Genomic DNA, 27688 nt, shown 5'->3' on the forward strand with positions numbered 1-27688 from the left:
GGTCTCTTGAAATGCAGGCATTGCTAGATGTCCTCTAAACCTTCAGTCTTGTCTGCTTCAGTTTACTACTGAGTAACTCATCATATCATTAGTCTACCTTATTTGGACTGAATGTTTCATTTTGCTGTCACAATGGCTATAAACAAAGCAATCAGCAGCAGCATGTACAGGATGGGAGCATCTATGCAGGAGGTGAGAGCCCCGTCTATCCAACATTCAGTCACAGCCTTGAGAAGACACAAATAAATAAGTAATTGTGTTTACCTATTTAGAGCTGTGCGGTAATTTCGTTTTTATGAGCAACTACGCATTCCCGATTGAAATTTGGTATATTGTCTAAAGTTAGCCTGTTTTTGCCAGACATTATGTATCGAAAGTTTGGCTTAATAGCATAAAAATGTGTCTATTTGACATGCATCAGAATGTTTAAGAGCACACATATCGTAGTTTATTTGTCTTAAACCGCCTTTACGTATTGCAACGCGATTTTATAAATGTGCTACCGTGAAGCAAGATAGGGATCCTCTAAAAACTACAAAACGAAGAGAAGTAGGCTAGTGGAAAGAGCACTCAAAGATTTTTAGCTCTCCTATAAAACTCTGTCCCGTTGTGCATAATACATTTTTTTAATAAATTTGGTGTAAAATGTATAAAACAATCTGTAAAATCTATGGGATGTGGCATAAATTATCCACAAGGTGTAGCCTAAGTTATTATTACCTCTTATGGCTGGGGGATATTTTAAATATTTATGATATATTTGCGATGATTTTGCTGGCAGGTTCAAATTTAGCCAAATTCTCTCCTTCAAATATTCTGCAAAAGTCTATTTTCAAATACAAAGGTTACAATAAAATATTATACAATGTAGGGGTGCATAATATCGGTGGCCAATATATTACCCTGAAATCATATATACTGGTCATCATCTGCCATACTTTTTCTCTCCACCAAGTGGAGTATCAACAACAGTATCACACTCACTTTTATATTAAACAATAACATTTTCAGTTGTTTGCTAACAATTGTGTATTTGTAATAGTTGCATTTGTTCCATTTTTTTTAATCTGGAGTGCATTTTTGACGTATTCAGGCAGTTTTACTTTTCCATGCATTGCATGAGAAAAACCACCATAAGACATTATTAAAGATTTCTGCCACAGACATTGTTTTTTACATGCAATAATCATTTAATTTAAGGTACAAATATGTTTTTTTAAATTTAAAATAATACATTCAAAATCCTCTTCATAATCAGTATGAATGGGAATGATGCATCTGATGTAAAATGTATGTATATCTGCTCTTTTTAAGATGTCTATATCAGATGTTAATTAGAATGCAATGCTTTCAAGATGAAACGTTCTAAAACACACATTTGAGAGATTAACCTATTTCTGCCCAAATTGTTCTGAATGGTTTCATGCATATAGTCATGTTAATAGTGTCCTATATGAACACGTTCTGCATTTATTTTCCCAAGTTTTTTTTTCTTCTTCTTGAAAATCATGTTTGAATGTGCGGCAACTTTAGTTGCCGGTGGGCAAATATGTTGTATGCACGCCTTCAATGTCAAATTTGAATAGGAGAAGAACATTTGGCATCTTTCTCAAATTAACTGTTTTCAGCAGAACAATATTTATTCATAGACAAATTTATTTAGTAAAGAGATTCACTGCAAACCCAAAAAAGCTGCTTCTAGCTTATAATCTCTTGAATTTGAAAATAAATTATTAAAATGTCGAAAGTTATCTTGAATAAATGGGGATTTAAACCGTCATCAACAAACCCATTTACTTAAAGTGGTGGAACATAGTGCAGAACAAAGTGCAGACATTAAGTTGCCCTAACAGGGCATTGTGTATCAAAAAGTTAAATGAAAATAAATATAATTAATGCATTAACTCCTGGAGAAAACTCTGGGCAACCAGCCTTTGGAAGGAGAGGAGATCTCTGTCTCCCCTTTACATGACTGGTATGAATGAATGAAAGAATGAATTTTCAATGGGTGGGTTTTGAATGAATGAAATAATTAATAAATACATGTTTAGTTTTTGTGTCATGCCACCTAATATAGACCCCATCCTTCCAACCTGCCACCCCGCAGCCTCACCTCCCACTTCCCATTACACCTCCATGTACCTGTAATAACACCAGGCATTGACCATAGCACTGTTGAGTGCCCAGCTGTAGCATGGCCAACACCACTTCTTTGATCAGATGCCAATCCGGTAACGGTTTACTCATTGGTCATGCAGGTCAACACCTCCCATATGTGCATTTCAATCTTTATACTGTAGGTGATTTCATAAAATAATGTAAATGTAAACTCATTACTTGTCTGAATTTCAACTTTATAATGGAATCATAAGCTACTTGTCATAAAAAGTATTAGGATCCTTGACCGATTAGAATGAAACGCATCCAAACTGGATGAAGGGGTCTCAATATTTTGCCCCTTACAGGACATAATATCATAAAAGTTTGAAAAAGATAAACTACAGCAATTAGTCCCATGCTTTAAGTTATGTTTAGGTGGAATATTATAAAAGTAAAAAGCACTAAAAAAGACCAATAACCTTGATTTATTAACCTATTAACACAGTATACCCCATTTCCCAATGATATGTACTTACAAGGTATTTGCCCACGGCAACTATTGTTGCCGCTTGTACTTTTGACTAAGTATACAAGACACTATAGATCTCTTGTAATATTTGTTTTGTTTGGGTGATTCTAGAGACCTTCATGATTATGTAGATTTATATATGTAAAAAAAAAATACTTAGTAGTAACATGAAAATGAACTTTTATTGGGAGGGTTTGACTTTGCCATGCTTCCTGGAAGAAGGGTCAGGAAGTTGACAGCATTATGTGACAGGAAGGAAGTGAACACCATTTTTTTTTTTCTTGAAATCCTTTATTTGGTTGTTTTCTTGCAAGTCATTGAGATATAAAACATGGATAGCATCTAGAAAAATACTTACAAAAGGAAAATAACAACTATACACTGCAGCAACTATAGTTGCCGGTGGGCTTAAATGGGTTGTGTGCTATCTGGTTCTTGGCCAATAACCGGGAAAATTCTAATGTTATTTTTGTGAATTAATTCTAGGGCTGTCATGATTATGAAGTTTGGCTGACAATTAATTGTTTAACAAATAATTGTGATTATGACAAGTAATTGTCTGTTTTAGGGCTTTTACGATTATGATGATTGATATTCATACGAAGTGTAATACTTTTGTCTTAGGTGTATGTGTGCTTTATAAACCATAAAAAGTAATTTATTCATATTTAACTTTGACATGATTTCCTTTATGGCTTAAAAAAAACTTATTGATGACATTAAAAATAATATTATAAATATATAAATATTTAAAAATACATAAAATATCTGTTCTCTTTTTGGTCAACTTTAGTCTTTGTCTATTTTGTATTTACACTGTTGTTTGTGGAACCCAGCCAACCTGAACAGCTATAATATTATATTATATTATTTTAAAGTATGCAATAGTAAAATATATCTGTACAAAATTCTTCTCTTTAACTAGTTATTTCATGGCTCCATAATTAAACTCTTATTTCACATGAAGACAAACCTTTGAGATTCTGTATTTCTTCATTCTATCATCTCGGATGTGACACAGGGTTCCTCCATGTCACTGCATGTCTTTAACACTGTGAATGAACGGAGTCATGTGACGCCTTGCAAGGAGCAGACATTTGAGCGACGAGCTCTGCACAATTTGTTAGATTTTTTTAAAATTATTTTCATTTTATTATCCGGTGAGATTCGATACACCCAGTTACATATTTGTTCTTTGAGGTAAACATGGCAAAGAAGTCAAAATTCTCAGACTCTGGAGACATTAAATTACACTTATGTGCTCAAGCTGGAACCTCCGATGGGCCTGCAGACCGGGAACTCGATGTGGCCGGGGAAATTCAGCGCCAAATGTCCAACTTGTTTGTGATGCTGATGAAGGTTTTTGCTAACTTGGAGGATCTTGCTGTAATATGTCGATCGATTGCGATGGAATCAAAATTCTCTGAGTTGGTTACTAGAGTGGCAGATGTTGATTATCTGGAGTCATCGGAAAGGGAATTATCCTCTAATCCGAAAATAGGAGCCGAAGAAATAATGTAAGGATTGTTGGAATTCCTGAGCATGAAGAACTCAGAGATATGGAGAAATTCGTAGACGAGCTCTTCCCGAGTCTGCTCGACATAACAGGCCATAAGCTGGAAATCGAGTGAGCTCACAGAGTCCCGGCTCGCAGATCTGAGATCATCCGATAAAGATCTTGTGTTGTGCGAGGCGAGGACCAAAGAAAAGCTTTCTTGCAAGAATCACAATATTTTCTTTTTCCCGGACTTTGCGAATTCGACAAGAGAGTGTAAGAAACTCTTGCATCAATGATGTTTCCAGCCAAACTGAGAATAGAAATGAAGGTTGGCCGCAAAGTATTTACATATCCCAAACAAACACAATCCTTCATAAATACATTGGACTGAGGAAGCCATTTGGTGTTTCTTATGTGTGTGGATTGATTCGCTGAACATACACTCGATTGTCTGAGGAAGCTGTGCGCCATTTTTGTTTCTGTTTGTGTTGGTTCCGCTTAGCGGCTGCAGTTTGTTTTGTGGAATAACACTTCTCCTTCAAGAAACTTTTACACTGGTGTTCCCGGCCAGATTGAGAGTGGATGCTGGGTATGGGTGCAAAATACAGTGTATCTACATGCCCACAAAAAGGATGTCTTTTATAAAATCGATGGACTGAGGAAGTGATGGTGTATTTGACTCTTGACCATCTGAGGAACCGGGATGCCTGTTTTGTTTTTTTTGTGCTGGTTCCGCCTAGCAGCTGGAGTTTGATTTGTGGAATGGAACTGCTTCGGAACAGTTGTGGATGAATCTGTTCATTCCTTTCCTGTTTGCTGGAGTTTGTTTTGTGGAGTATTTTTGCACGACATTGGAATGATTACATAATCTGCTGCACTAATAAACAGCTGGCTTACTGAACACTTGTTTGTCTGTCTGAGGAAACTGAATGGCTTTATATTGGTTGGAATTTGTTTTGTGGATGATCATACCTTCGAGACTTCGAGTTCTGTGAATTAATCTACAAATTTTTTGTTTACTCTGCCTATTGGCTGGGTTTGTTTTACAAAGAATCTTCTATTATGTAATTTTGCCTTACAAAATTTGTGCAGAAGCACCGGACTTGAGCAATCTGATGGCAAAGTTTTCGTGGGGGCTCTCATAAGTGTACATGGACCTTTTGAGTTTAGAGTGATTGATGCCGTTTGGCGGTGTCGTTCACGGGGTCAATGCGCACATTTTTATTTTTATGTTTGTTTGGTTCAGGGTTTGATTGTTGCACTAATGTTGGAATGTGGTATGTATAATCTTGTTTTTGTCACACAATTTATTTTTTCTATTATATAAAAATGTAAAATGTTAATATGAGTGGGTTATCTTTCGCCACGTGGAATGTGAATGGGTTAGGGCACCCCATAAAAATAAGGAAGGTTATTTATTTTCTTAAGCGTAAGAAATGTGATATAGTGTTCCTTCAAGAAACACATCTTTCCTCACAGGAAGCTGAGCATTTTGGGAAGATATGGGGTGGACATGTTTTCTTTAGTGCTGGCTCAAGTAAGAACAGGGGGAGTCATTATATTGATATATAAACATTTACATCTCAAACAGAGTGAAGATAAATTATGGAGAATCATTATCGTTTTAGCAGAAATTCAGGGGAAAAGGTTGGTCTTGGCTAATATTTACGCACCTAACGTTGATGATCATGACTTTTTTATTGATCTCGAAGGGATGTTGCAAGCTGCTGGCACCACTTATGATATAATATTGGGAGGAGACTTTAATCTACTGTTGGACTCAGTCCTTTATCATAGTAAAACAAAAGTGTGTAAGCCCCCTAGAGCAACACTGATGCTTCACAGGATGTGTGAAAATCTTGGTCTTGGAAACATTTGGTGACGTTTGAGCCCATCTGATAGGGACTGTACATTTTTTTCATCAGTCCATAAGATTTATTCTAGAATCGATTTATATATATATATATATATATATATATATATATATATATATATATATATATATATATATATATATATTCCCTCATTTCATCTGTTGTTGATTGTTCAGTTGGAAACATCTTAGTCTCAGATCACACCCTGGTGAGTTTAGAAGTGTTGCCACATACAGAGAAAAATAAATCAAATAGTTGGTGCTTTAATTTTTTTAATTTTATTTCCAACAAATGTTAAAGATTGAAATCAATGTTTATATGGAGACTAACTGGTGTTCAGTATCTTCAGTGGGCATGGCTTGGGAGGCACTTAAGGCGGTTCTTTGGGGCCGGATCATACAGCATACTTCATTCATCAAGAGATCCAAGGCATGTCGTCTGATGTCCTCAGACGACAGCCTCACGTCTTTCCGATTCCAAGCCGGTCCGTTTTGTTGCCAGTGGCACAGGCGATATCGTCACAGCCGCACTTAAACATGTCATTGGCGTGGAAGATCTTCACTGTGTGAGTGAAGAACACATAAAGTTCAAAATGTATAATAATTGTAAGGGCAAAGTAAACCATGGGGGAACCACAACAATAACTTTCGGATCAACAAACCTAATTAGAAATGTATAACACCATCAACCAGCTGAAAATGCCCATTTTAAAAAAGAAGCTAAAAAGTGAAAATGGCTAAAGCTAGCCAGAGCTCAGAGCCAGTCACAAGTCAGCAGCCTCTCCTATCATTCCTTGGTATGAGCAGCGAAAATACCAAAGCAATTACGAGGAAAATTATGGAATTCATGGTCCTGGATGACCAGCTGTTCTCCATAGTTGAGGATAGAAGGTTCAGAAATCTGATACATTTCCTCGATACAGAGTAGGAGGTACTTTCCGACGTCACGTTGCCCTAGTTGTTTAATCTCGTATCATGTCACACACACAGCCTGTTATCTGTCAACATTTGGGTACACAAATCCGGGAGAGGGGAAGTGGGGTGCTGGATGGCAGAGGCAGGCTAAATACATACAAATTATGCCGGTTTGATTTAAAGTGCTGAGTAACGTAATTTTTCCCACCGTGTCCGATATTAAAATCAGTGCGACACACATTGCAAAAGGTGTGGGCATAGTCGTTATGGCTTCGGGATGTGAAATTAAATTCTTCCATCCAGCTGTTGTTAAATGTACATGTATATTTTTTTTTTTATCACCGGAGCACCAGCTGAGTCTTCTCCTCCCATCTACCAGTGATGCTTGATTTAACATCCCGCGTCTACTGCCTGCGCAGATATCAACAGCGCAACTGGGTTGTAGGTTGCCAGATTGTGGTCATACATGATTTGTAATTTTTATGATGTGTCGATTGTGTGAGTAGGATGCGTTTCATTCAAGATCTGGCAACTGGACCACCTTGAAAAAATATATTAATGTGATTATTCATATAACGTGGTTTGGGCCATACAAATTACGGGAGTTTTTTTGGGAGAAATAACAAAACGGTAGACTCCCGGGAAAAACGGGAGTGTTGACAGGTATGAAGTTACAAGCCGTTCCCAAACCAGTGATCAGTTTTACAACTGATATTTCGACATCTAACGTAAGTTGAGCGTATTGGACACTTCAGTTTTTCAGATCTTTGGAATTGTTTTGTTAGACAAGTAATAAAGAGAAAAAGGTCCATTTATAAAAATAGTAGAAAATGACATCTGTTATATAAAGCAACTTATTTGCAGTTAATTGTTATTTCTACCTCTTTCTAGTCACAGAGCACTTTATTTTGAGAGTTGTTTAAGTGAGAGAAGATCCTGTAACTTAGTGCAGTTTGGGGGAAATTGTAATGTTTAATAATTTATTTTATTATGAAAATAAAATTTAGCATTGAAGAAAGGTAGATTTTGTTTGTATATGTGTTAATAGTTCTTAGAAAGAAAATCGGAATCGGTAAAATCGGTATCGGCAGGTCACACTTGCAAAAAATCGGAAATCGAAATCGGCCAAGAAAATTGCAATCAGTGCATCTCTACTGTAAAGAGATCTCTCTTGATCTTTATTGTTCCACATATTTGTCTACTGATGAAGATGAAACTAGGGATGGGCTCGAGTACTCAAGGACATGGGTACTCAGACGTAGCAGCAACGATCGATTATGAAAATGATGATCGATAGTTATCACGCATGATGTGACTTTTCACATAATTCAAACTCCAATTACCTGACAACTAAACACAAACGTGTCAAAGAGGGAGCTTATTTTTAATTTTGAGATTGATTACGTTGAGACTTTGAGGAGTACATAGGGCTGGGCGGTAAAACAATATCAATATTCATCGTGATAAAAAACTCCACGATATCGATGATAAGCTTTTGAATAATTTTCGATATTTAGGCTTTGTTCTACATCTAGACATGCGTGTTGCTAAAAACACTAGCAGTTTGGCTTTCTTGTCGTTTCTTATCTGATCTATCTGCGCTGTTTTCTTGAATATCGTGTTTCCAGAGCACCTTTAGACCATAACGTTTTTTCTTTCTAAATTTAGTTTTATTAATCAGCATGTTCCAAGCCTTTAATAATAAACAAATAGATTTCTGTTCTAATTTTGTGAAATTATTCAGATGTTATCATCTCTGACAAGGATGAAAGACAAAACAATTACTAGTTTGTACTTTTTCTAGAGTAAAGTCTTTTACTAGACTTTTATATTTTCAAAGGTTTCTCTCTGGAGATACCCCTGAACCCCCATTCAGTATCATTCCTCAGTCACAAGGGCTTCTATGCCCCCATACTTGGATATCTGTATGTAAAGAAATATGAAAATAATTTTAATGTAAAAATATATATATATACAGTCAGGTCCATAAATATTGGGACATCGACACAATGCTAATCTTTTTGGCTCTATACACCACCAGAATGGATTTGAAATGAAATGAACAAGATGTGCTTTAACTGCAGACTTTCAGCTTTAATTTGAGGGTATTTACATCCAAATCAGGTGAACGGTGTAGGAATTACAACAGTTTGTATGTGTGCCTCCCACTTTTTAAGGGACCAAAAGTAATGGGACAGATGAACAATCATAAATCAAACTTTCACTTTTTAATACTTGGTTGCAAATCCTTTGCAGTCAATTACAGCCTGAAGTCTGGAACGCATAGACATCACCACCCCTCGAGTCTCTCGAGCTTTCCAGGGCTCCGCCTCTCAAGTCTCTCGAGCCATCCAGGGCCCCACCTCTCGAGTCTCTCGAGCCATCCAGGGCTCCGCCTCTCAAGCCTCTCGAGCCTTCCAGGGCTCCACCTCTCAAGCCTCTCGACACTTCCAGGGCTCCGCCTCTCAAGCCTCTCGAGCCTCTCGAGCCTTCCAGGGCTCGGCCTCCCGAGCCTCCCAGGGCTCCTCCCCTCAAGTCACTTGAGTTTTCCAGGGCTCCGCCTCTCGAGCCTTCCAGGGCTCCACCCCTCAAGTCACTAGAGTCTTCCAGGGCTCCGCCCCTCAAGCCTCTCGAGCCTCCCAGGGCTCCACCCCTCAAGTCACTTGAGTCTTCCAGGGCTCCGCCCCTCAAGCCTCTCGAGCCTCCCAAGGCTCCACCCCTCGAGTCTCTCGAGCCTTCCAGGGCTCCGCCTCTCGAGTCTCTCGAGCCATCCAGGGCTCCGCCTCTCGAGTCTCTCGAGCCATCCAGGGCTCCGCCTCTCAAGTCTCTCGAGCCTTCCAGGGCTCCGCCTCTCAAGCCTCTCGACACTTCCAGGGCTCCGCCCCTCAAGCCTCTCGAGCCTCCCAGGGCTCCGCCCCTCAAGTCACTCGAGTCTTCCAGGGCTCCACCCCTCGAGTCTCTTGAGCCTTCCAGGGCTCCACCTCTCGAGTCTCTCGAGCCATCCAGGGGTCCGGCCTCTCGAGTCTCTCGAGCCATCCAGGGCTCCGCCTCTCGAGTCTCTCGAGCCATCCAGGGCTCCGCCTCTCGAGTCTCTCGAGCCATCCAGGGCTCCGCCTCTCGAGCCTCTCGACACTTCCAGGGCTCCGCCTCTCAAGCCTCTCGAGCCTTCCAGGGCTCGGCCTCCCGAGCCTCCCAGGGCTCCTCCCCTCAAGTCACTCGAGTCTTCCAGGGCTCCGCCCCTCAAGCCTCTCGAGCCTCCCAAGGCTCCACCCCTCGAGTCTCTTGAGCCTCCTAGGACTCGGCCTCTCAAGCCTCTCGAGCCTTCCAGGGCTCGGCCTCCCGAGCCTCCCAGGGCTCCGTCCCTCAAGTCACTCGCGTCTTCCAGGGCTCTGCCCCTCGAGCCTCCCAAGGCTCCACCCCTCGAGTCTCTCGAGCCTTCCAGGGCTCGGCCTCCCGAGCCTCCCAGGGCTCCGTCCCTCAAGTCACTCGCGTCTTCCAGGGCTCTGCCCCTCGAGCCTCCCAAGGCTCCACCCCTCGAGTCTCTCGAGCCTCCCAGGGCTCCGCCCCTCAAGCCTCTCGAGCCTTCCAGGGCTCCGCCACTCGAGGCCCTCGAGCCGCTCAGGGCTCCGCCTCCAGAGTCCTCCAGGCCTCCGCCTCTAGAACCTCCTACGGCACCACCTCCCTCGGCTCTGCCTCCAGAGCCTTCCAGGCCTCCGCCTCTAGAACCTCCTACGGCGCCACCTCCCTCAGCTCCGCCTCCTGAGCCCCCAGAGCTTTCCATGGTTCCGCCTCCCACGGCTCCGCCTCCTGAGCTTTCCATGGTTCCGCCTCCTGAGCCTTCCACGGCCCTGCCTATGCCTCCTTCGGCGCCGCCTCCGAGTCTCCTACAGCTTCGCCTCCCACGCCTCTCCCGGCTCCGCCCCCGAAGCCCTCCTCAGCTCCGCCCCCGAAGCCTTCCTCAGCTCCGCCCCGAAACCTTCTTCAGCTCCGCCTCCTGAGCCTCCCTTGGCTCCGCCTCCTAAGCTTCCCTCGGCTCCGCCCCCAGGGTCTCCTGCGGCCCTGCCTACGCTTCCTTCGGCGCCGCCACCCAAGTCTTCCATTGCTCCGCCTCAGAGGTCCTCCTTGGCCCCGCATCACACGGCTCCACCTGCTTCCCCAGTGGCCACTCCCAGGCCACCCAAACCGGTCCTAGCCCTGTCCCTGCTCGGTGGACGCCCCCCAGACCACATGACCCGGTCCCCGTCACATAACCCCGTGGACCGCCTGTCGGCCCCTTGCGTCTCCGTGGCCTGCCTGTCTTGTTCTCTGTGCCCCCCTGGACTTCCTGCCTGCCCCTTGTGCCCCCTTGGTCTGTCTGTCTGCCCGTTGTGCCCCCCTGGTCTGTCTGTCTGCCCCTTGTGCCCACTTGGACTGTCTGTTTGCCCCTGGTGCCCTCATGTTGTTTTTGTGGGTTTTTGTCTTTTGTTCTTTTGTTTTAGGATCGTCTGGAATCCAATCCTTTGAGGGGGGATTCTGTCATGTTCATTGTTTTTTTTTGTGCTTTTATGTTGAAGTTTAGTTTAGTTCCTGTTTCCTGTTTGGTTTTCTGTAGTCCTTTTGTAGTTCATTTTTATGATTGGTGTTCCCTTGATTGTTTCCTCCAGGTGTCCCTCATTCCCTTGTTTGTTCCTTTGTGTATTTAAACCCTGCCTTTCCTCTGTTTGTTTGTCGATCGTTGTATGTGTTAGTTCTTGTTTCCTGCCCTGTTCCCTATTATCACTTACTCGTTCGAGGTTCCTGTGCCCTTCATAGATGTCTCCATGTTCTGTCAAGGTTTAGTCTCTGTTTTCCCTTTGTGGATGTTTTCCTTTGTTCCTGTGTTTTGTGTTATTTTTAGTTAGGTTTAGTCTCCGTTTTCCCATCGTGGATATTTTCTTTTGTTCCTGTGTTTTGTGTTATTTTTAGTTGTTTACAATAAAGTTCCGCATTTGGATCCACACCTCCCATTTGCCTCTGTCTCTATCCATAACAGTGTCGATGTCCCAATATTTATGGACCTGACTGTATACTGTCATTATGATTCAAAATGAACAGATAATCTTATAACATTCATATCCAACTGCACTCAATTGATAAACTCTATATTTTCATAGAAGATCCCTCAGACACTACTGCATTGGTGTTGTCTGGGCCCCCAATGCAGTTTTGTAAAGACTATTTAGACTTTTTAGGAATTTTTTTTCTCTTCTTTTTTTGGAAATTCAAAAAAATTTGCAATGTGCAAATGTGATTCAATATCGTGATAAATATCGATATCAAATGATATGAAAAAGAAAATCGTGATAATATTTTTTGCCATATCACCCAGCCTTACGTGGCAAACAAAGTGATACGACTCTGCAATGCTGTCGTTACAATAATCAAAACAAAGAGAGTGTAATTAACCGTGTTTTGAAAACCTGTCTCAGCAAAACGTTTGCTATACATGCTTTATTATAATTTAATATAAGAACTTTGACTCGTTAATGGATATTATTTAATAAAAGTGAATGATTGTCACTGAATATACCTCCCTGCCATGTGTGACGTAACACACACCTGCATCTCAACTAAATTAATAATGATTTCTGCTTGAGTTTCCAAGTTAGATATCTGATATGAAGTGTCATTCATTTGCACTTTCCTCAGTTGAAAGGTGGAAATTCAGACTCTGTGAGTTGATTGGAACGCTTCATGAATCACAGCAACAACAATACAGAGCAACTCGGCTTTCCTCACAAGAGCAAACATTTGGGGACACACATACACACCAGGCGCGTGTGGCAGTGTACAGCAGGTGAGTGTTTCAAAAAGCTAGACAGAGAGCAGTTAAATGGAACACAATGCAACATCACCAAAACTGAACTTCAACTTAATAACGCAATGGTTATGGCATCTCCTGTTATTTGAACACTAAAAAACACTAACATTTAAAAGAGAGGGAAAAGGCCAATGTGGAGCAGCAGTGAGAGAGAGAGAGAGAGAGAGATGAAGAAAAAAAAAATCGTACTCGCCGGTTCTCTTATACACTGTCGAATGGTCCCCGATCACTCCTCCACCCTCTCAGGCGGAGGACAGCCGCTCTTCCCCGGGCGGACCGGAGTCAGACCCACGACCCCCAGCGGACAGAACCCCCTTTCGCGTTCCCAGCGACTCTTGGGGACACTCCTCCGCCCCAGCGGCCCTACCGCTTCAGGCGGTCGGGAAGTCACTTCCCTCTTCCCCTCGCGGATGGCAGTATTCTTTCGACACCTCCGCGTTTCTGGGGGATGGCAGGGCTCTCCTCCGCCCCTGGCAGCGGCTCCATCGCTCCAGGCGTTCGGGGAGTCCAGTCCCCACTCGCCTCGCGGACGGCGGCAATTCACCATGTCCGGGTGGTCGGGCTACTCCATCCCCCGGCGGATGGCAGCGGTGCTCCCCCGGGTGGATGCCAGTGTCGAGGACTCCGCGACAGGCATCCCTCCTCCTTCCCGGATTTCGGCACCAGTGTAAAGGGATTTAGTCGGGCAAGGAGGAGGCGAGAACCGACTTGACAATATAAATAATAGTTTAATGAGAAACTTTAAAGCTGGTGTGCCCCCAAATCCAGAGTAGTGCACAGAGATATGAAAGGTGGCAGCTTATGAGGAGGTGTCATTGGGAAGATGGGGTGATTTGGATTTGTTTGCCCGGAAATGGGGCAGTTATTTGTAGAATTTGGATGGCTCTTGGTGGGAACATGGTGCTCAGTTTGCTCTTATTTTTTTATTTTGTGCTGATTTTGATGACGAATGTTTTTCTCTCCGTTTTGTACTTTGTAGATGGACCCTATTGTATTCAATAACTATATTATAACTAGTAGCAATACATCAAAGTGAATTAACAATAATAAATTGCAATGAGTGTTCTACATTCCAATGTGTTAGGGTTACCTCGTCTTGTTCTCACTGTTACCCCTTGGTTGTCATTTTTGTCACTTTTGTATTCCGTAGTTTTCACTTTTGTCCCTTGTTTAACTCCACAGTCTCCCTGTTAGCGTTCGTGTTCTCATTCATTGTTTTCACCTGCCCTCGTTAATTTGCCACTGGTTTCTGTTTATCCCCTTGTTATCTTGTTTGAGTTCTGTTTGTTCATTGGTTCCTGTCTTCCCATGTCCGTGTATTTAAACCCTGTCTGTTTGTTCAGTCGGTGTCTATCGTTGAATGTTGTTAGCCTGGTATGTGTTCCCTGCCTGTTTTCTCAGTCTTGTGTTTATTTCCCCATTGAGGGTTTTTCCTTTGTTCCCGAGTTTTCCGTGTACCTGCCTTGTCTGTTTCCTCAATAAAGTTGAACTGCACTTGGATCCGCATCTCCTCGTCTGCCTTCGCTGCCCATTCGTAACAGAACGATAGACCAACCATGGATCCAGCGGTTCAGCGAGCAAACTTCCACCTGCTCTGCCTGAAACAAGAAGACCGCCCTATAGAGGACCACATCCGCAACTTCCTTAAGCTGGCGAGTATTTCGGATTTCCCGGACTCCTCTCTAGTGGTCTTCTTCAGGGGCAATCTGCACCCCGCACTGAAGGAGCGGCTACCACCGGCGACGCCTGACTGGACCCTCCGCGACTTCCTGGTGGCGACCCTACGGGTGTGCGACTCACCGTTCGCGCTGCTGAGAAGGACCCTTCCTCACCGTCCACAGTGGAGTCTCTTCAGCCACCCCCGGCACCCCCTGTAACACCAACTCCACCTGTCAACGAGGTCACCCTCACGTCAGTCGCCTTCCACGGGCCAGCACGGCCCTCTTCATCTGCCCGGAGAAGGGAGAGAAGACGGGCTTCCGCCCTCTGGCCCACGCCTGCCCCGGTCTTCGAGCCAGAGCCCACGCCTTTCACTGTGAGCGAGCTAGCGCCCACGTCTGTCACGGTGAGCGAGCCAGCGCCTACGCATGTCACTGTGAGCGAGCCTACGCATGTCACCGTGAGAGAGCCTGCACCTACACATGTCACTGTGAGCGAGCCTGTCACCTCAGAAGTCAGTGAACCAGTGCCTGTCGCCTCAGAGGTCAGTGAGCCAGCGCCTGTAGCCTCGACCGTCCCCGAGCCAGCGCCTGTAGCCTCGACCGTCTCTGAGCCAGCGCCTGTAGCCTCGACCGTCCCTGAGCCAGCGCCTGTAGCCTCGACCGTCCCTGAGCCAGCGCCAGTAGCCATGACCGTCCAAGAGCCAGAGCCAGTAGCCATGACCGTCCAAGAGCCAGAGCCAGTAGCCATGACCGTCCAAGAGCCAGCACCAGTAGCCTTGACCTTCCAAGAGCCAGCGCCATCAGCCATGACCGTCCCAGAACCAGCGCCTTCCGAGCTTTCCAGAGCTCTGCCTTCCGAGCCTCCCGAGCTTTCCAGAGCTCCGCCTTCCGAGCTTTCTAGAGCTCCACCTTCCGAGCTTTCCAGAGCTCCGCCTTCCGAACCTCCCGAGCTTTCCAGAGCTCCGCCTTCCGAGCTTCCCAGAGCTTCGCCTACCGAGTCTTCCAGGGCTTCTCTCGAGCTTTCCAGAGCTCTGCCTTCCGAGCCTCCCGAGCTTTCCGGAGCTCCGCCTTCCGAGCTTCCCAGAGCTTTGCCTACCGAGTCTTCCAGGGCTCCTCTCGAGCTTTCCAGAGCTCCGCCTCCTATGGCTCAGCCTCCTACGGCTCCGCCTCCCATGGCTCTGCCTCCCGAGCCTCCTACGGCTCCGTCTCCTGCGGCTCCGCCTCCCGAGCCTCCTACGGCTCCACCTCCGGGACCTGTCCCTGTCCGATGGCCTCCTCCCAGGTCCCCTGGGCCGGCCCCTGCTCTGCGGCCATCTCCCAGACCACCTAGACCTGTCCCTGTCCGAAGGCCACCTCCCAGGCCTCCTCGACCTGTCCCCATCTTGTGGCCGTCTCCCAGGCCTCCTCGACCTGTCCCTGTCCTGTGGCCACCTCCCAGGCCCACCGAACCGGTCCCTTTTCCTTGTCTGCCCCTTGTTGCCCCCTGGACTGCCTGTCTGCCCCTTGTTGCCCCCTGGACTGCCTGTCTGCCCCTCGTTGCCCCCTGGACTGCCTGTCTGCCCCTCGTTGCCCCCTGGACTGCCTGTCTGCCCTTTGTTGCTCCCCTTGGTCTGTCTGCCCACCACAAGCTTCCCCCCCAGTCAATGGACATTTGTTCTTCCTGTTTTTTGTTCTGTCACTTTTGAGCATCTGGAATCCGCTCCTTGAGGGGGGGCTCTGTTAGGGTTACCTCGTCTTGTTCTCACTGTTACCCCTTGGTTGTCATTTTTGTCACTTTTGTATTCCGTAGTTTTCACTTTTGTCCCTTGTTTAACTCCACAGTCTCCCTGTTAGCGTTCGTGTTCTCATTCATTGTTTTCACCTGCCCTCGTTAATTTGCCACTGGTTTCTGTTTATCCCCTTGTTATCTTGTTTGAGTTCTGTTTGTTCATTGGTTCCTGTCTTCCCATGTCCGTGTATTTAAACCCTGTCTGTTTGTTCAGTCGGTGTCTATCGTTGAATGTTGTTAGCCTGGTATGTGTTCCCTGCCTGTTTTCTCAGTCTTGTGTTTATTTCCCCATTGAGGGTTTTTCCTTTGTTCCCGAGTTTTCCGTGTACCTGCCTTGTCTGTTTCCTCAATAAAGTTGAACTGCACTTGGATCTGCATCTCCTCGTCTGCCTTCGCTGCCCATTCGTAACACAATGCATTTCAAACAAATCCATTTGTATGATTTATTTCTTAAAGTTTATGAGTCTTAATGTCTGATAAATATCCAACATCAACCAACATTTATTCCATTATTGTATCTTTAAGTAACATTGTTTATTCTAACTCTATTTCGCTTCTGTTTCATCTGTATAAAATACACCAAAACTGTGTTTTGTACTGTACTGTATTTCAGTTGTATTGTATATTTTATATTACTTTGTGTTAGATGTTGGGATCAAGTCACCAAAAAACAAAAACCCTGTAAGACCAATCTTGCTTTGCAACTTATCTGCTACTGGTTTGTAGCCTGCATAATGTGTTGTTACTTTACAGTATCTTGAAAATTATATAAACTGGCGGCCAAAAGTTTGGAATAATGTACAGATTTTGCTCTTATGGAAAGAAATTTTTACTTTTATTCACAAAAGTGGCATTCAACTGATCACAATTTATAGTCAGGACATTAATAACGTAAAAAATTACTATTACAATTTTTAAAAAAAAATGTAAACTTAAACTATGGAGCCAAATCAATCTCATTAATAATTCACGCACAAAAAATGATTCACACATGCGTAGACATTTTCACATGCATGAAACCTAATTCACGTACACAAAAAAAAAAAATCACGTGCGTTAAAAAAATATATATTCACAAAAAGCTATTCACATGCGCAAAATAAAAGTATCCCTACGTAAAATACATTTTACAAACGCAAAACATACTTCATAGATATACAACTAGTCGCAAAAAGTTTCGAATGTTTAAAATATACGAGTGTATCCATGAATCTGAATGTGCAAATCGTCATTCACGTGTGAATCCCCTCGGATTTGTGTGTGTGTGTGTTTTTGAGACTTTACTGGCAGAGATCTCTTCCCACGTGGGTCTGTCGTACTCTTTAGCCAATCAGATGCGAGCTTAACCAATCATATCATAAGCCACTGATCATAGCATGTGTGACACTGATATGTGTCCAGTGTTAGGGGCAGATATGTTTTCAGGTGGGAGAGGACCAGCCTCTCAAAACAGTTTGCTATGATGGCAGTAAGAGCAATGGGGCGGAAGTCGTTGAGGGCCACTGCGGCAGCATGTTTTGGTACTGGTACAATGGTGGCTGTTTTGAAGCAGGTGGGGACAATGGCCTGGGCCAAGGAGAGGTTGAAAATGTTGGTGAAGACATCAGCTAGCTGTTCTGCGCAGGCCCTGAGTACTCGGCCCGGGATGCCATCAGGGCCAGCAGCTTTATGTGCATTCACTCTGCTCAGGGTGGAGCACACGTCACTGGAGGAAAATATGAGTGGCAGATCATTAGGTGGTAGCTCAGCTTTTATGGGTGGTTCTGTGTTTCCATGATCAAAGCGAGCATAAAAGGTGTTCAGTTCGTCTGGGAGGGTGGCATTACTGGTTGGGTGGGTGCTGTTTTCTGGTTTGTAGTCTGTGAGGGCATGGATGCCTGTCCACATACATTGGGGGTCATTGTTCATAAAATTGTCCTCAATCAGCAGTTTGTAATTGTGTTTGGCTGCTTTAATTCCCCCCTTCAGATTGGCCCTGGATGAAGTGTAGGCTTCACTGTCGCCAGATCTGAAAGCAGCATCACGTGTCTTCAGCAGGAGTCTGACTTCCTTGTTCATCCAGGGTTTCTCTAACCTTTTCTTTTAGATTTTCTGTTTCAAAAGTGTTTTTTCTTGGCAATTCTTCCCATAAGGCCTGCACCCCTGAGTCTTCTCTTTACTGTTGTACATGAAACTGGTGTTGAGCGGGTAGAATTCAATGAAGCTGTCAGCTGAGGACATGTGAAGCATCTATTTCTCAAACTAGAGTTTCTGATGTACTTATTCTCTTGTTTAGTTGTACATCTGGCCTTCAACATCTCACTCTGTCCTGGTTAGAGCTAGTTGACCTTTGTCTATAAAGACTATAGTGTATACCTTTGCATGAAATCTTTTTTGGCAATTTCAAGCATTGTATAGCTTTCATTCCTCAAAACAATGATTGAATGATGAGTTTCTAGAGAAAGCTGTTTCTTTTTTGCCATTTTTGACCTAATATTGACCTTAAGACATGCCAGTCTATTACATACTGTAGCAACTCAAAAACAAACACAAAGAAAATGTTAAGCTTCATTTAATAAACCAATTATCTTTCAACTGTGTTTGATATAATGGAAAGTAATTTTCTAGTATCAAATGAGCAATTTAGCATGATTACTCTAGGATAAGGTGTTGAGGCAATGGCTGCTGTAAATGGGACCTGTCTAGATTTCTAGAAATTACATTTTTCAAATAGTGATGGTGCTGTATTTTACATTAGTAATGTCCTGACTATATTTTGTGATCAGTTTAATGTAAAGTAACAATTTTGTTACAAAACAGCTAAATCTGTGCATTATTCCAAACTTTTGGCCACCAGTGTATAAAATTGCGTTCTACATTTTGGCAATGATAACATGACTTTTCATATTCTGAGAAGGCAGCCACTTGTTCATATATTTAGAGACTGTGTGAACGCACCTACAACACCACAACAAATTCCTTGTATGCTTGAAAAATGTACTTGGCAATAAAGCTTTTTCTGATTCTGATTCTGATTCTATGAAATCTTTTTTTTATTTGTCTTTTCATACGCCTCATCTCACCATACTTTTTTGTCTTATTGATTAGTTGATGGTTATAGCCAGCCAAGGCCTACTGTAGTACTGGCAGGAGGAAGACAGAGAGGAAACCATGGAGAGAATCCTGCCCAAATATTTCCCTTTCTTTACTATGTTGGCACTGATAGGACTCATATTCCTGCTGCGGAATATCACCTCATTGGAAGTGAGTAGAAGTCTATAACTTGTATTTTGGATTTTTAATATTTATTAGCAAGTAATATTAAAGTGATATTATAAAAATACTAAGTGATACATTTATCAGGAATTTATAGAAATAAGAGCGTAACTGGGGCTACACTTACTGAGCATTTTATTTGGAACTCTAGGGTCCTAATAAAGTACCCAACATGGTCTTCTGCTGTTGTTGCCCATCTGCCTCAAGGTTTGATGTGTTGTGCATTCTCAGATGCTCTTCTGCTTACTACAATTGTACAGAGTGGTTATCTTAGTTACCATAGCCATTCTGTCAGCTCGAACCATTCTGGCCATTCTCTGTTGACCTGACCTTTAATTTAATATGGTCTAAAAATCATTAAAACAAGATATATTTACTTGAAAAGTAACATATAAGATATTTAGACTTGCTTTAAGAGAATGTATCCTAAATATAAGTGCATTTTGTATATAAGTGTCACAATCCCTTGTTGTCCTCCCCGTGTTTTCTGTTTCACTCAGCACGTCACACTCCATGTCATGATTCCGTGTTGTCCGGCCCGTGTTTTCACCAGTCCTTGTCTAAGAAAACTACACTTCCCATCTTTCCTTGCCCTCACCACCTGCCAGCACTCACTCATTGTTTTCACCTGTTTATCGTTTAGTTCCATCACCTCGTGTATTTAAACCCGTTTGTTTTCCTTTCCCTCGTCGATCGTTGTATGTTTTAAGTTCAGTGTTCCCTGCTCCTGTTTCCTGCTGTCTGTTCATTTGTTTGAGGTTCCATTGCCCTTCGTTAGTAGTTGTATGTATCTCGTGTTTAGTTTATTTTTTCCCCTCGTGGATCTTTACTTTGTTCCAGTGTTTGTGTCTTTTCCTATTGTTTATGAATAAAGTACCACTATTGGATCCGCACTTCCCGTCTGCCTTCTCCTGCTGCACGCATTCGTAACAATAAGTGTATTTTTTCACTTGTTTATACTTCTGCGAGTGCAGTAAAAATATATTATATTCAAAATCTATTCTCTAAAAGCAAGTGTAAATATAATTTATAGCCATTTTAGCCAGAACTGCCATTATTGTAAAGAGGTTTCAACTAGGTAGTGTAGTAGGACACTCCCCATATGCATCAGTTTAGTGATGCAATATCAAGTGTACGGAGTCATAAGGGAACAGAACATCCCAAAATAACAGTCTCAGGATACTGCCACAAAAGTAAAAAACAAGACTAGACATATGACAGGATCCTGACACACAATAGTAAGGATATTTAAAAAAATTACATTTCAGTTAATCAATAAAGTTCACACTGCAGGATGAAAATGTCCAAATAACACAGTTCAAGCTTTCGGTTAAACCTTGGCTTAATGTGTGTCTGTGTGGATTCATTCTGTTCACTTATTTACTAATCAGTTACTGTATATCAAATAAGATGATTTTAATTATGGTTCAGTAAAAAATACTTCTGTATAAATGCTTCAAAGCCCACACATTATGCACAACCACTTCTCAATGGTGAGCGGTGCATTATATCTTGTAATGAACATACAAAGATTGCAAAAAGACTACAGCACTCATTGCACATGCACGAGACTCTCAAATCTTTCCCACTTCAAAGCCCACACATTATGCGCAACTGCTTTCCAATCGTGAGCGGCACATTATATCATGTTATGACTCTGTCCTGTTATGCGGATGCATGGCGAGCTCTTACTGGCATTCTGACTTGGTGCTAAAAACGATCGAACATGGTTATACAATTAAATTGGCAAGTTTGCCGCCCCGATTCAATGGTGTTCTGTCTTACGGTTCAGTCCGAGGACACGCTGGTGTTACAAGCTGAAATAAAGTCTTCTCGTAAAGAACGAGAGGTTGTTTCATATAAGCCTGCTGTCCCACTGCACGAATATGTGGCAAGTGCTCTGGGGTGTGTCAGAGCTGGTGTTTCCAACAATCGAGCACAATCAGTGGTCCGACCACAGGATGTGCCGGTGTTGCGTGCACAGACTGCGACACAAACAGCGGGATTTACAGCCGTTATTTCCTCATTCTGGAGAAAGACAGCGGGCTTCTGCCCATTCTAGTTCTGTGAGGCTTGAAAATAATGCTCATGACTCGCCCATTGAAAATGTTAACTCAGAAAAAGATCTTATCCCACATCCGTCCTCAGGACTGATTTTCATCAATTAGTCATCAGTCCTTACAAGACATATGTTTTGCAGCAAGATGGTCTTCTCAAAAACATATTTGCAAGGTTTTACAACCTAGACATAACGTCTCTCTAAAAACAAGTCCTCTCTGTCTAGAGCGCTTTCTGAGTGTTCCCCTCCTGGCTGACCATGAGGGTCATTCACTTGCAGCATACTCATGTTGGTCGCCATCCCATGGGACAGCGACATCAAGTTTCCTCTCTGGAAGGTTATGTCATGTAGTGTGGCGTGATGGAACTCTGTTCCTCATATGCGTCAGCTTAGTGATGCAATGTCAAGTGTACTGAGTTGTAAGGGAATGTCTTGGTTACCTACGTAAACTCTGTTCCTTGAGAAAAGGGGAACGAGACATTGCATAAGCTGGCCGCGCTATTAGACACAGAGTTCTTTGAGGTGCAGGCGATGTGCTCTTTGTCCCTCAGTCAGAAAATTCTGGAGAAATGGTGTTGGTGCGCATGATTTTATAGACATCTTCACACCTAAAAGGTTGGGGCTCAAACGTCATAGCCAATATTATAATTGCCGTTATTGTAGAGAGGTTTCAACTAGGTCGTGTAGATGGGCACTCCCCATATGCATCAGCTTAGTGATGCAATGTCTCGTCACTCGATAAAAGGCTATCACATTTTTATCATTTTCTATGTTATTATTCAGAAAAACAAGTGTTTTTTTAGAAAATGCACTCTGCCCCATGTTCAGATATTTAACCCACATACTCCACAGCGGCCCATGACAGGCAAATGTGCAAAGGAAAATGTATTTATGTTATTCAAGTGGTGTTTTTAATAGTCTACTAGCAGATGCAGAACGAGTACTTAATTAGTCGATTACTAACTAAACATATTATGGTGTTTTTCCTTTTCAACAGTCGCTTAAAGACATTAAGGCATAATTTTCTATAAAGTTGCATCAAAAATATGTTTATTGTGAAAAGCTCTATACGAATAAAATGACTTGACTTGATTTAATGAATCCTTGCCATCTTGTCCACTGCAGCACTGGACATGTCAGACAGTATCTACCTTCCATCAGCTTCAAAACAGCATACAGTCTGCCTTGAAGACCTCAGAAATGGTGCTACCAGAGAAGTTCAACTACTCTTACTGTGTCCACCTTGGCCAGAAGCCCTCTGCAGAGGAGACCAGAGAGGAGAGCAATCTTCTCAAATCCATCGCCTGGCCAGAGCCACTGGTCTTAGGGTTGCCCTTGCGCCAAAGTAGTGATCCTGCACAAAGCTATTATATAATCCAAAACTCTGGGGACCTGCAGGTGGGTGGACAGCTCGTAGCGAAGGTACAGATGCAAAACTTTATTGGTCAGCCTAAAAAACACGGAGGAGACTTCCTAGTTGCACGACTTCACACACCAGAACTGAGGGCAGGTGTGGCAGGTCAGGTACATGACCACAGAGATGGAAACTACACAGTTTTTTTTCCACTGCTTTGGGTTGGTGTTGTACAGGTGGAACTGACCATGGTTCACTCAAGTGAAGCGATAATGGTACTTAGGCGACTGAGAGAGGAGCAATCGGACCGAGTCTTTTTCAAGAGCCTTTTCCGCTCAGGGTACCTCTCTGAGACCACTGTTTGTAATCTGTGTCTGTCAGTGAATCAGCAGCCGCTTTGCAATTATACAGACCCCCAGACCGGAGAAACTTGGAACTGCTATAAGCCCAAAATGTTGGACTGTGAAACACGAATCAACCACTCAAAAGGAGGCTATAAAAAACACCTGCTCACTGTGTACGAGTCACAGTTCTTCCAAAGGTGAGTGAGCTGTAACAAAAATGTCTGCATTTGTCATGGAACTAATGCATATTCTTAGAGAATGTCTTCTGTTTGTCAATAATACCTGCAGATTATTCAAATTAATGATGTTCTTTTATGTGTGATTCAATAAATGTTATCCTTAAAGGGATAGTTACTGTCATAATTTACTCACCCTCATATTGGTCCAAACCTGTATCAAATTGCTATTGTGGAAACCAAAAGAAGAGTTTGGCAGTTTGTTATCCTCAGTCACCATTCACTTTAATTGCATGCTGTCATTCTGCCTTACATTTCCTTTTGTTTTCTACAGAAGAAATAAAGTCTCACATGTTTGAAACTAAATTAGGTTGATTAAATTATGTCAGAATTTTCACTTTTGGGTGCTATTCTTTTACATAGTTATTGTTTTCTTCACGAATGAGACTCTTATTTTGTTTTTTTCTAGTGGAATAAATATCAAAATGCCAATACATGCTGCAGGGATTGAGAATGTGATTGTTCAACCTGCTTCTAAAGGTACAGAGGACTATCTCAGACACATATACAGTATGTTACAATTCATCAAATGTTACTGTATTAATTTATAGACTATAAAAGCTAAATATTATATCATACTCAACTCACAAAAAGCCATTTCGTACTTTTTTATCAATGTAAACATAATAATAGTCATGGTTTTTCATGACAATTTGTCCCCCTCCCTCTGACCCTCAGAATAAAATATGTTGTTTTTTTAGTTTTGTTTTTTCCCTCTTTCAATTCAAAATTATTGTAATTATTTTATTTCAATAAATGGTTCTTGGGTAGGAATTTCATTTCATGAGCTGTCTGCCATGTAGAATTAAAATGTCCTTCTCCTCAGCAGAATAAAATCTTAATTTTGTGATCAAAATACAGTAACATTATGCCTGCAATATACTTGAATGCTTTCAAAACCAGGTTAACAAAATTTCCTCATTCCATGTCTTTTCTTATTCTTCACATTTCTTTCTTTCATTTAAATTATGCCTGCTTACTTCCAGAGCAAATCAAAGAGAAAAACCTTGAATACATTCCCTCCGGGTATTACTACCAAGGATTGTGGAGGTCATTGAGTGGTGTCACCATGCGCCAGTTTAATGACTCTTCAGCTATTACCCAGTGTCTTAGAGGGAAGATGGTGTACATGTATGGAGACTCCACTGTCCGACAGTTGTACGAATATCTCATTGCTAACGTTCCAGGTCAGAAATATTTTTGGAACTGCTTTTAAAGTGTGAGAACACACGTACACCAAAACAAACTTTGTAAGGTGCAGAGTAAACAAAAAAGAAAAGAAAAATTCACAAACTTACTCACTGCTCCAACAATAAATTTAATCCAAAACCATGTGGTTAACATTTCGACATCTTCTTCAGAACATTACAACAAACTTTGTGATGTCAATTTGTTTGGTTTGAAACTTCTGTCATTATTTACTCACCCTAAAGTAACTCCAAACCCATTTGACCTTTCTTTTGTGGAACACAAAAGGTGAATTTTTACAGGGTTCATATGGAGTGGTGGCATAGTGGGCTAAAACACTGAACTGTTAATCAGCGGTTTGATCCCCACAGCCACCACCTTTGTGTCCTTGAGCACTTAACTACAGGTTGCACCGGGGGGGATTGTCCCTGTAATAAGTGCAATGTAAGTCGCTTTGGATAAAAGCGTCTGCCAAATGCATAAATGTAAATGAGCAGTGACTCCAGTCTGTCAAGCTCAAAAAGGAAAAAAAAAACACTATACCACAGTAAAAGAGATTGCAACGACTCATGCACTATATTCCAAGTCTTCATGACCGATGATTGGTCAAGAGATGTGATGAGAACTAGTGAGGTTTGGGTTATATTTTATTTAAAGGGATAGTTCCCCCAAAAATAAAGTTATCTTTTTATTTACCCTCATACCATTCCAGATGTGTTTGACTTTCTTCTTCAGAACACCAATGAAGATTTATAGAAATATGTCTCAGCTCTGTAGGTCCTTACAATGCAATTGACCTTTGTAGCTCCAAAAATCACATAAAGGCTGCATAAAACTCCAGTGATTTAATCCTTGTTTTCGGATGTGATATGAAAGGTGTGGGTGAGAAACAGATCAATATTTAAGTCCTTTTTTACTATAAATATCCACTTTCTCTCTGTTTCAAAGTGACATGGATTAATTTTATGTGGCATTTATGTGATTTTTTGAGCTTTAAAGGTCTGGTCACTATTCGCTTGCATTGTAAGGGCCAACAGAGATAAGACATACCTATCCCTTTAAGTGCTTTACTTTATTAATATGATTTGATTTGAGAGTAAATAAGGACTTTTTTCCATTCTAAGTACAAAGTGATCATATTGCTTGATTGATTTTAAATATGTGTATGAGTCGTATCGATCACATTTGCTTTTGTTTTATGGTTTGTTTGAGTTGTGTTTGGTTTTTTGTTCTTTTTCAAGCTTGGAAGACCAGAGTCACTTTCCACTTACCTAATTGCAATTAACCTTGTGAAGATTAAATAAAAATGACATTTTGCATGTCACAGAAGTAAGTCACACTGGTTTGGTGCGACACTAAGGCGAGTAAATCTCTGAATTTGTATTATTGAGTGAACTATGCCTTTAAAGTCTAAAATGTATTTGTACATCCTTATATTTAATTTCATATCATATACCCTCTCTTTTATTGCTCTGTTTTATGTTTAGAATTCAAGGAATTCAGTTTTCATAGCCCGAAGAATGTTGGCCCACACATGGCAGTAGACAGCAGTGACAACATACTGTTAAGGTACCGCTGTCATGGCCCGCCGATCCGGTTCACATCTGTTTACGCAGCTGAAATGCACTATATCTCCAATGAGCTGGATGCCTTACGAGGGGGCTCAGACACAGTGATTTTGATTAGCATCTGGTCACATTTCAGCACTTTCCCAGTGCAGGTGTTCATACGGCGCCTGCGGCACATTCGCAGGGCAGTGATTCGACTGTTGAACCGGGAACCAGCAACATTGGTGCTGCTCCGCACAGCCAACCTCCAGAAACTGGATCCGGAATCCAGCTTATACAACAGCGACTGGTTCTCTCAACAGCTTGATATGGTGCTCAGAACCATGTTTAAAGGACTGAATGTCCATCTGGTGGATGCCTGGGAGATGATGCTTGCTCACCACCATCCTCATGAGCTACACCCTCCACCTGCCATCATATCAAATATGATTAACTGCATCCTTTCCCACATCTGCCCTGTTAGGAGAAAGAGAAGGCGGAGTTAGCCAATGCAAGGCTAAACTTGGAATATTTGGGAGTGCCTGTGGTCAGAGTAATGACTTATTAAGGGGATAGTTTTGGAATGTGGCACCAAAAGCTGCTCTTCACATTTTCTCTTACCTTCATGTTTGAGACCAGCCCTTGTTATCTGTTATGAGGGCTGGACTGGTAATCTGGCCTACCGGGCATTTTCCAGGTGGGCCGACGCACTTTGGGGCCGATCAGGGGGCAGAATGGCCAGCGGGAGAACCGAGCGGGCTGATGAGTCGACCGCGAAACGTGCTGAATGGGCCACGACAATCTAAAATGAGCCGTCGCATTATGAAGAACGGACCACAAAATGCACTTTTGGGCCAGTTGCTATTTAAAACCCCAGGCCGATTTCTCTTCCCAGTCCAGCCCTGTCTGTTATCTATCCAGTTATTTTAATAAGTGAGAATTAGGGCTGGGCAATAAATGGAATATCCACAATATATTCGCCATGATTTTGCTGGCAATACAAAATTAAGCAATATCATAATAATTTTAATCTGCATTTTATTAGCCCATTACATTTCCTGAAGAACGTGTTAGTAGACTAGTATCATGATCCCTCCTTGTTTTGCGATTTATGACTAATTTACTCATCATTTACTTTCTGTGATAGAACATTAAGGAGAAATTAAGCAGAATATTAGCCACAGTCACCATTCACTTTCAAAATATGGAAAAAAGATACATTGAAAGTGAATGGTGTCTGAGGAAAATTAATGTAATTGACTGCAAAGGATTTGCAACCAAGTATTAAAAAGTGAAAGTTTGATTTATGATTGTTAATCTGTCCCATTACTTTTGGTCCCTTAAAAAGTGGGAGGCACATATACAAACTGTTGTAATTCCTACACCGTTCACCTGATTTGGATGTAAATACCCTCAAATTAAAGCTGAAAGTCTGCAGTTAAAGCACAACTTGCTCGTTTCATTTCAAATCCATTGTGGTGGTGTATAGAGCCAAAAGATTTGAATTGTGTCGATGTCCCAA

General features: G+C 42.3%; 1 protein-coding gene across 3 annotated transcripts; it reads left to right on the top strand.

Annotated features, from left to right (window-relative positions):
* Positions 1-27688, top strand: nxpe3 (neurexophilin and PC-esterase domain family, member 3). 3 transcript variants are annotated; one of them, XM_052142937.1, is made up of 6 exons: positions 1-192; positions 19271-19426; positions 22623-23392; positions 23841-23911; positions 24418-24618; positions 26107-27688. In XM_052142937.1, exons 2-6 carry the CDS (start codon positions 19334-19336, stop codon positions 26670-26672), a joined length of 1701 nt encoding a protein of 566 aa, XP_051998897.1. In that variant the 5' UTR covers positions 1-192; positions 19271-19333; the 3' UTR covers positions 26673-27688. The 3 variants fall into 3 exon arrangements, with proteins under 3 accessions (XP_051998897.1, XP_051998898.1, XP_051998899.1); XM_052142939.1 differs by lacking the exon at positions 1-192 and adding an exon at positions 19590-19645 and having other exon boundaries at positions 19395-19426; XM_052142938.1 differs by lacking the exon at positions 19271-19426.

Source organism: Xyrauchen texanus, chromosome 14 (genome assembly GCF_025860055.1).
Source record: "Xyrauchen texanus isolate HMW12.3.18 chromosome 14, RBS_HiC_50CHRs, whole genome shotgun sequence".
NCBI classification, from domain to species: domain Eukaryota; kingdom Metazoa; phylum Chordata; class Actinopteri; order Cypriniformes; family Catostomidae; genus Xyrauchen; species Xyrauchen texanus.